Source organism: Astatotilapia calliptera, chromosome 8 (genome assembly GCF_900246225.1).
Source record: "Astatotilapia calliptera chromosome 8, fAstCal1.2, whole genome shotgun sequence".
Classification (NCBI taxonomy): Eukaryota; Metazoa; Chordata; class Actinopteri; order Cichliformes; family Cichlidae; genus Astatotilapia; species Astatotilapia calliptera.
Genome location: NC_039309.1, coordinates 14450522 through 14460883, shown reverse-complemented (window position 1 = coordinate 14460883; position 10362 = coordinate 14450522). Strand labels below are relative to the sequence as shown.

At 42.5% G+C, this 10362-nt stretch overlaps 1 protein-coding gene across 1 annotated transcript; it reads right to left on the bottom strand.

Annotated features, from left to right (window-relative positions):
* Positions 1–692: 692 nt before the first annotated feature.
* wdr24 (WD repeat domain 24) lies at positions 693–10342 on the bottom strand. The gene is made up of 10 exons (XM_026178807.1): positions 10291–10342; positions 8091–8575; positions 7474–7651; positions 6658–7330; positions 5228–5340; positions 5015–5139; positions 4558–4662; positions 4102–4439; positions 3740–3924; positions 693–1317 (listed from the first exon to the last, which is right to left on the bottom strand). Exons 2-10 carry the CDS (start codon positions 8569–8571, stop codon positions 1149–1151), a joined length of 2367 nt encoding a protein of 788 aa, XP_026034592.1. The 5' UTR covers positions 8572–8575; positions 10291–10342; the 3' UTR covers positions 693–1148.
* Between the last annotated feature and the right edge of the window lie 20 nt (positions 10343–10362).

The following is a 10362-nucleotide window of genomic DNA, read 5'->3' as shown; positions in this document are numbered from 1 at the left end:
TGACATAAGCAAACTTTAAACACCTGGCTAAAGTCCCAGTCTTAATTTTTTTTTTTTTTGGCAGAACTGCCAGTCGAGTATCTACGTCACTATTAAAATGTGCATCTTAGCTGAGGTAAAACTATACTTTAAGTGTAGAAAAAGATGACGTTCAGGTATGTCTATGTCTGATCTGAAATTATGTAGTATTCCCTGTTTAAACACTAATGTGTGAGGCTCCCTACATCACTAGTTTGTTTATTAAATGTACAGTAGACAAGATCAGTGAGCGGAGGACTATCATCTATAACACCTGAAGTCACAGGGGTGTCCAAAATGATGTACAGTTACTTAGGACTGGGCTGATAAAAATCTCTGAGATGTACATGAGCAAACAGCTGCCTTCGGGCTAAACCTTTAAAACTGACCCAAGAAAAAGCAGTTTTGTTGAGGTTCATCAGTGCAGAAGCAGTCTCTCTGCTGGCTCCAACTCTGATCCGTTTTCAATCTCACCAAATGTGAGGCACAAACGACATCATGCACTCCAGCGCACTGTGTGTTTAGCTGCTGGACTAGCGACTAGACATGCTGGCAGGCAGCCAGTTGGGATTTCTGGCCCCATGGGAGTAATGTGTGGTCAGGTTACCTCGAATGTGAGCTTATTCAGGCCGACTCGTTGAGATTGGATGTTCTATATAATGAGCACTTCAGAATCAACGTGTCAATTTAGTATTTATTGCTTTAACATACTGCTAGAACAGAGAGGTTTCCTCTCCAGTATAAATTAATGCACCAATATCTACAGTACTTCAAAATAAACATTATGTACAAAGAGGAAGAAGAGCAAACAATTCTTCCTGTGCAGTATTTGGGGTTAAAAACTGTAAAAAGCAGCATCCATGTATGTAAACTTCTGCTCATACAAACAGAATCAAACGTCATTTGCGAACACGTGATTGTATTTGTTCTTGCGTAGCCGTCCAGGAGACACATGTAAACCTCTGATTCTTTCTGGTCTAAGCTCACTTCAAAGCCGTCCTCCTTTTTCCTGGTGAGCAAACACTCCAGGTCCACGTAGAAGGATAAAGACATCTTGTCTGGCTGTTTGTGTGTGTGTTTTCCCGCACTCCCACAGAGGACCAGCTGTGTTAACAGTAGTTGTGAGCAGCTCAGGTGTACTCGCACAGGTGACCGCAGCCGGCAGGGCAGTGAGCGCTGCTTTTGAGCCAGTTCATCATGTGCTCCAGATGTCCACCGTGGCTGCAGCCCTGACACCACACGAACAGTCCCTTCACCACATGGTGACACACGGCGCATACACTGGCACACTGGTGGCACCTGAAGGAGAGACACACGGCAGCTGTCAGAGCTCATTCCTGTCAGTCCGTGAGAAACCAACACTCACGCAGCACATACAAGCTGCAACTCTGGAACCCACCCAGTATACTCACTGGTCCATACTGCCCTATCACTTATAGGTGTTTGGGTTTTTTAGTGGTCTTTATTAAATCAGAATGATGATGATAATAACAGACTTAGGCCAAGCAGGTATTCTTCCTAACCAAAGGAGAAAAAAGAAGCAGTTTTGTTGCTTTAAGACAAGTTTGTAAAACCTTTATTTATACAGATAATATCACTGAAACTCAATGTCTCATTTAAAAGAAAGCCCTGTTCCAGACAAGCATAAGAAAATTACAATTTAAAATAAGGAAAATGGTGTTCTTGTTTTTAATATAAATAATAACTTCCAAATTCAGAGGAGCTTGTAGACAAAGGCTTGATATTTACTCCCATTTCCACCTTAACCATTTGATCCCCCAAATATCATACAGGCTGCCTGGACTTATTTTGTAATCTGTAAAATTACAAAATAATTCATCTTTCATGAACCATTCAAATTTTCTCACAATTTGCTCTGCACACAGGGCAAAATCTAGGTGGATTTTTCTGTCTGTGTTCAGACAGTGATACATGGTGAATGTTTTATGTTACCACGATGCACCGAATACCCTGTAAATATCGTCTTTCTAAAACCATTTTCATTTTAATAAACGGTAAGGGAATTATGGTCACTTTAAGACTTCTCCAGGTTGGACACCCCCCGAACACTTATCTGGAAGCGTCCAGGAAGCATCCTTATTAGGTGCTCGAACTTTAAGTCACTCCTTTCAGTGTGGAGGAGTATCAGCTCAACATCCCCTTCTGACCCCACCTTTAAGGATCAAGCTCAGCCACCCTTTGGAGAAAACTGATTTACATCGCTTCTGTCCCCAATGTCATTCTTTCAGTCACCACGCTGAGCTTGTAGCCACAGGTTAAAGTAGCAACAGAGATCTAAAGCTTCACTCTTCACCACAACTGATGCAGCAGATGCGGCACTACACTTGGAAGTCGCTGCACCACTCTCCCCTCACTCATGAACAAGACACTGAGGTATTTAAACCGAGGCCTTAGACTTTGAAGCGCTAATTCTTATTCACACTAGGGCTGCCACGATTAGTCGACTAGTCACGATTACGTCGACTATCAAAATCGTCGACGACTAATTTAATAGTCGACGCGTCGTTTGAAGCTTTGTAAGATCCCAAAAGACGCAGGAATAAGTAGCAGGATTTAAGAGTGTAATAACGGACTGAAACAGAAGATGGCAGCACTGCATGTACAAGGATGCCAGCTGCCGTTAAACCCCGAAGAAGAAGAAGCTGTGTCCCAGAATTCATAGCGCAGCCCAGCTCAGTTTCCAACAATGGCGGCAGCTAGTTAGTTTTAATATTACTCTTATTATTCTTTCTGGGTCACAAAATAAAGGTTTAACATATGTTCAGGCGAGAATGTAGCTGTGTAAACCTCAAATATCTGCTCAGTTTATCAAGACACCACATATTTTCAAAAGCGCTCCGACGTTTTCGGAGACGTCTGTTACCCACTAGCTCGATAGCGAGCCGGGGGCTAGGCTCACTAGTGCCCTGAGAACACCGGACTCCTGGCAAATCGTTTTCAAACCCACCGCTGTCTTTCGCTACTCAGGTTAAACATATATAAGTCACTTAGATAACTTAACAATGTTATTGTTTAGCTTTTTTTAGTATTTTATTTGTTCCTGAGTAAATCAGTTTGGGTGAGATTAAAGTTATAGTTTTTACATAGCTGAATAAACGTCAAGCAGACAGCTGATTATCAGAAGTGTGAGATGCTCCAGAATTTACTCCGGTGTCCTGTTATATTTTAGATAGCAAGGAGTTTATTAAACTTCACCGAAACAATCTGCAAATTTCATTAAAATTGAATAAACTATCATCTTGTCTTTATTTTTAGTTAGCACCTTAAAAGCTTAAAGCTGTAAGCTAATGATAGTTATATAAGAGCAGATGCTGCTGGTGCAATAAGCTGTACTTTTACATCCAATGGATGATGATCTGATTAGTCGACTAATCGCAAAAATAATCGGTGACTAGTCGACTATCCAAATAATCGTTTGTGGCAGCCCTAATTCACACAGTTTCACATTTTTCTGCAAAGAGAGCTGGAGGTCATCGTCTGATAAAACCAGAAGAACCACATCATCTGCAAAAAGCAGAGATGGAGGCACCAAAGTGGACAGCAACTAAAAATTCTATTGATGAACTGAATCGGTAACCAGCCAGAGTCCAGTGCTCACTGGGAACAGGTCCAATTAATCCTGACCATACGAACCCAAAACACCATCCCAGAACTATTTCAGCACATACACCTTAATGAAACGGTGCCACAGTGTTCATACCTGTCACAAATCCAGCCCTTGTTGCTCATTGGTCGCTTGCAGTTGCTGCAGTTGATGTGAAGTGTAGTTGATGTCTGGTTCAGGCAAGTGATGGCGCTGCACGTGCTCAGTTTGATGACCTCATTGGACACGTTCCACAACTCGAATCGCTGCAGCAGGTCTATGTAGGACATGTACCAGTGCTCCTGAAACGGAAAAATAAAAGTAACTGCTCAGACTGAAATCCGTGCTGTCACTGTATCGCTAACCTTGGATGTTTTTTAAGCTACAAATACAATTTAAAGTCATATAAAAGGCCTAAATTTCACTTGTTTCTAACATTTAACAAAAGAGAGTTGTTGTTTTTTGTTTCACTAACTGACCTGGGTGAGGTCATCGATCTCTTTGCGAATCCGATCCCCCAGAACAATAAGCACCGACACGGCCATCTGCACATCGCCCTGCTCAGCGTAGTAACTCAGCATCTCCCGCACAATGGGGCAGAAGAAGCTGGCGGGCAGATGTGGACTGAAGAGCGGCTGGGAGATGGAGATGAGAGAGAAAGATTCGATGGGTGTCAAACAGGTGACTTCGGCCTCGTTGCCGCTGACGTGCGGGGAGTCGGCCTTGTCCTGCTGAAGGTGCTCCGGAGCGGATAGGTTATCCACGATCTCGTGGCGCAGCTGGAAGGCCTCCTGGGGCAGCGTGTACTCCTGCTCCTCTGTTGAAACGATAGAGGCGCAGATAAGAGACAAAAGGACGCCGAGCAGGAAGACTGTTATAAATAGCAGGCGCTGACATCGGCAACCCCTTACTGAGCAGGCGACGCTGTGACTGACCTGTTTGGTTGTCGTGCTCCATGGAATAGAGGTCATCGTCATCCAACTCGGCATCGCCGAACATATACTCAGGATGGCCCTCGCTGCCTTCCGTCTCCTCGTTTTCTGGAAGAAAATGGATTTGAATGTGATGAGTGTTGGTGTTTATAAGAACTACTAAGAAACCACTTGCCTACATCCTTTGGGTTTGGACCGTACTTCAGACGTGACAAGAATGCTTTGACAGATCATATAATGATGGTCAAAGTCAAACAATACAGAATAATCCTCACTAATAACCTTATTTTTTATAATTCTGTAAATACTGCACCATCATCGCTACAGTGATTTCTTTTGCGTGCCATCGCCACAGACGGCTGTTCAGTGACAAGTCCGGTTGACACAGACACATGCGAACATAACTTTGGTGCCAATTAAACCCACACAGATCTGCCTCTCAAGCGTTCTTAAAGCTCACCTTCATTATTGCTGATGTATGAGTTCCCAGGCTCCAGGTGGATGTTGTCCTGCCTGCTCTCACCTTTACTGCGCTCCAGTCTGCTCTCCGCACCCATCCCTGAACCCAGCTCCTTCAAACTGAAACTAAAAAAAACAAAAAAGCAACAGACACAAACTTTACCTTTCAGTCTATAATCGTACGCATGAATGGAGCACAAAAAACTCTGTTTACCTGTTCATTAAAGGCAAGGTGCCGAGTTTACCGAGGTTGTGGTTGGGACCGGGTGTAGCGAGGTTTGCAGGGTCAGAGAACATTATTCTCAGCATTGTCCATGTAGTGGAAACCTTTGGTTTAAATACAAAAAAAAAGTGATTATTCACGGCAAATATACTACAAATGAGAGTTACTGCAGTAGTATTTCCTAAAGGGGAACACAGCAACAATTTCAGCGTTATGTTACAGATCCAACAGGTTCATTTGTGTTACTTACAGTGTGCTAATATGGCCTAACTTTAAATAATGCAGACAATATGTTCATAAAAGAATGAATGAAACACGACTCAATTACTCTAAGCCAGGAATCGCAAACTCATTTACAAGGCCAGTGAAACTCGCCTTTCCATCAGCATGAAGTTTAACTACATAGTTAAACTCTAAGATAGCTGAATATAAGAAAAGAGGAGAAATTTGTACAATATTTTTACATGACAAAAAAATGTGTAAAATTACAGAAAAAGAAAAAAATTAGTTTCTTTTAAGAGAGAAAATATCCAGTTTTTTTGTTTTACTCTTTTTTTTTTTTTTTTTTTTTTTTTTTTAACTGCAGAAATTTTGCAGTAGATCATTAAAAAAAAGAAAAAAATCATCTATTACTTAATTACTTTGGTAAAGCTGAGCTGAAAAGCGTATTAAAAGACAAGTCCAAAATTTATGCCTTCCTCCTTATTTTCCAAAGCTGTCCAGTGTACCGGATTGGAATCTTTGGCGGGTTGATTCTGGCCTCTGAGCCTTATGTTTGACACTCCTGCTCTAACCCCCTTTCTTAAATTATAATCTACTCTGTATTTAATGATGCAGTGAGTGACTGGAACAGTCAGTCTGATCTGAGCTCAAAGGATTAATCTTTAAAAGTCTCAGTGATTAACAACCTTTGGTTCCAGTTTTTTAGATGTAAAAATACAAACGTTTTCTGAATATTCTATGATATTATGAATATTTTTAACAGGAGACTGCTAATCCAATTGTTCAAAATTTAGCATAATCCGCTCTCTTCCAGAGTCATAGTGGGACTGGAGTGAGAGGTGGGGTTACCAGTCCATTGCAGGGTTAACACATGCACACCTATGGCCAACTGGGAACCTTGATGTAACCTCACCTGCATGTTTTCAGTCTGAAAGGGGAGAATATGCAAACTCCACACAGCCAGCTACTCTATCGCCCAATTTACTATGATCTAAAATATTATTTAAAAGGACCAAAGTCTTTTTCACAATGTCGTCCAATACAAGCCGAAGAAAAAAAATCTGTTTTTTCAACACTGATGTTGTTACTGAACAGAAAACATTCAATAGCTTAATATATAAATCTCTTGCATTACACGTCTCATATCACTAACAAACAGCCGTACATAACAGATTTGTTCCTGTGCCGATCGGTCTGACCTGAGGTCTTTTAAGCTCCTGGGCCACCTTGGCGTTGTGATCACATAACTCAGCAAACGGCTTCCCGCTCAGGAGGTAGAGTTGTGCCGTCTTGACAAACCAGTCCATGCGGTGACTGTCCAAGTCCGTCTCAAAGACGCTGAGAGCACTGGACACATGTGCAAACTGTTCTGTCGGGTCGGGTTTCTTGAAGAAAAACATGGGGTAGCGGCGGTCGCCTCCGGGGTACGGCTTTCTGTTGGCATCACTGGTGATTAGACTCTCCTTGGCTGCAAAAGCCAAGTCACCCAGCAGTCCAAAGCACAGGCCCTCTGGGTTAGCCTTGTCCACAGGACGTGTGGCATCCTTGAACATATGCTGGTAGAGCGTACTGTCTTTAGAGCCAGAGAGCAGAAAATGAGGGTCATGCTGGTGTCGCCACACAATTCCAGTAGTCACATCCTTGTGTTCCTCAAAGGTAGCAAAGGGAATAAAAGGTCTGCGGATGTCCCACACATAGATGTTATGGTCCACCATCATGGAACAGGTGGCCAAATGAAACTTTCTCTCAGGTCGCCATTTAACTCGTGCCACTGAAGCAATCGTCTGGACGCAGTAGATCTCCTTGGCTCTGTTAGTGGTCATGTCCCAAACCTTCACCATCTTGTCCCTGCCCCCCGTTGCCAGCCAACCCCTAAAATGAAATGAGGTGAACGGCGACAACTGTGTTAATTCAGGCTTCAAAAAATGGGTCTACTGCTCTACAAGGTTACAAGAAACATGTTAGCAAGGAAAAGCTGAAAATTTTTATTTTGTGTCTCATATTTCTTTTCTTACCTGTCATCAGGATGCCAGTCACAGCAAAACACCGGACCGGTGTGAGCAGTGAACATTCTTTCATAGCGGTCCGGTCGTCTAATGTCCCACAGCTGCACGTTGCCATTTTCAAAGGATGCGGCAAATGTGAAATAATCCTTCATGCTGAACTGGACGTCCCTTACACTCTCTGACTGACCTAGAAGAAACAGGGGAAGTTAAGGGATGACATCATTACTTCTGATAAGTGAGAAAGACTTCATTACATTAGGTGAACCATAAAAGTGTTATTAGTTCAGTGTCATTAGTCTAAAACTGGAGTTAACTCCTTCTTCATTAAATCACTCTTTTCCTGTAAAGAAAAAAAAAAGTATTTCTTTAATTACATGATTTTATTTTCACCGTTTAGTGAGAAATTCTACATTTTGTATCTCTCTACCACAACTACAGCAATCCAACCCTTTACAGCTCTGAACCACAGACATCAAAGGTGTCAGTATAGAGGGAGTTCTGTAGTGTACGCATTGTAAAGTTCTCACTTCACATATTCTTAACATATTAAGAAGAAACAGCGCTACTGTTTCATGCAAAGACTTACGTTACATTACACATGAAAGAGTTGTTGCAAACTAAATTACCTGAGAAAGTGCTCACAGACTCCTTCTTGCGCAAGTCGAAGCACTTCATGAAGCCGTCCTGTGAACCACTTAGCAGCATGTAAACCTCTGTTGGGTGGAAGCACACTTTGTTGACGGTGCGCTTGTGCTCAGTAAATAGCTGGTCCTGCTTGTTGCGAGAGGGTTTCCCCAGATTCCACGTCACCACCGCCCCGTTGGTGGCCGCCGTGGCCAGCAGGTTCTCCTCCATCTGATGCCACATGACATCGGCGCAGCTGAAGTTCAGCGACGGTTTGCGGCCGACGCGGAGATTCAGTTTTTCCACGAACTGCTCCTCCTCGAGTGCGTAGATCTTAAAAATGTTCCGTCCTGCTACAACCACCTGCGTGGCATCACGGCACACGCTGATCGCGTTAGCCGGTGCGTCCAAGTGGCAGAACATGGTTCTGCCACTGATCGCATTGCTGCCAAGAGCTGTGGTGACCCTTGACATTTTTTCCATGTTTCTGTTGCAAAAAATAATAACAATAATAGTAAAGACAATATACTTTGTCCCCGCTATCAGGTCAAACCCAGTTAATGTGACATGAGGCATTAGGTATAGAGCTACAAATACAAACTTACAATAAGGCTGTTAGACTCCACCAGCAGGTGGCACTCAAGCAAAATAATAAGTTAGAGCCATTCAGCACTTTCTAGACTGGGTGGCAGCATGTCACAAATCAATAATAACCTGTGTCATATGTATGTCATCTGTTAGTTAAACATGTGTAACAGCTTATTAATGCAAATATCTAATCAGCCAATGGCAGCAACTCAGTGAACTGAGGCATGTTGTTTTCTTGGAGATGACCAGCTGCAGTTCAAACGGAGCATGAGAATAGGACAGAAAGTGGATTTAAATGACTTTAAATGTGGCATTGTTGGTGGTGCCAGACAGGCTGGTCTGAGCATTTCTGAAACTGCTGACCAGCTGGGATTTTCTAGGGTTTAAAGAGAATGGTCTGAAAAAGAAAAACTACCAAGTGAGTGACTCTCTGGGTGAAAATTACTTGTTGATGTCAGAGGATAATAATCAGAGTGGTCTGAGCTCATAGGAAGGAAACAGTATATGAAATAACAGCCCAACACAACTAGACCATGCGGAAGAGCATCTCTGAATGTACAACACATCGAACCTTGAAGCAGCAGAAGACCACTAACTGTGAGTACCACTGCTGTCATAAAAGAACAGGAAACTGAGGATACAATTCAAATTCAACCAGGTTCACAAACTCAGTCTCAATTTCTGCTTTTACATTTAGATGGTAGGGTCAGAATTTGGCATGGATACACCCTGCCTTGTATCAAAGCTTTAGCCTGGTGATGGAGGTCTAATCGGCGTGGGGGATTTTTTTGGCACACTTTGTCTCCACAGTCACCAAATCTCAGTGTACTAGAGCACCTGTTCAATCCGCAGTGACTCTGTGATGCTATCATGTCAATATGGACCAACATCTCTGAGAAATGTTTTCAGCACCTTCTGACTCTATGCCACTTTTAATTAAAGCACCTCTGAAGTAGAAACGGGTTCCAACCCGATAATAACAAGGTGCACCTAATAAAGTGGCCGGTGAATGTTTATAGAATGCAATGACATTCTGAAATGTTGCAGTGTAGTTACACTACCCGACACGTTATTGCTTTAAGTGCATGCAGTTTCTAAATACTCTTACGTATCCTGCTTTTAGTACAAGCTCACCCTGTGAGTTTGTTTGATCTACTCATCCTCTTACGACTTGTAGCCGCTTGGTGCTCACGTGATTTACTTCACCAAGTAACATAAACACACACTAGCTGGCAATGTGGCTAGTGTTTATGCATACTAACACTTTAACCGTTCACCTTCTTAATGCCACGTGTTGTTGGTGTTTATAGTTACTTCTAAACTTGTCTTTACACATCTATTTGTGACTAGTAATTGGCTTATAGTTTACGCGTCTCCTGCTAAGTTGGCCACAAGCTGCAGAACTCTCTGTACTTTGACCATAAACATGACTGGAATGACATGCTAGTGCTAGCTGGGCACTAGCACTAGCATGTCTTTAGAGCCGAGCAGGTCTGTAAAGACAAAGCGCAAACGCTACAAGTATTTAAACAGTCTGACAGATAATTTAAAAAGCTATCAGATTAAGAAAATTCACGCGCATAAAGTAAAATACAACAACTTCTAAGAACAAACCTTGTGCTGTGAAGCTCGCCTTCTTGCAGCACCGGAAGTAGTATTTTGTTATCATCTCGCGGGATTTCCGTC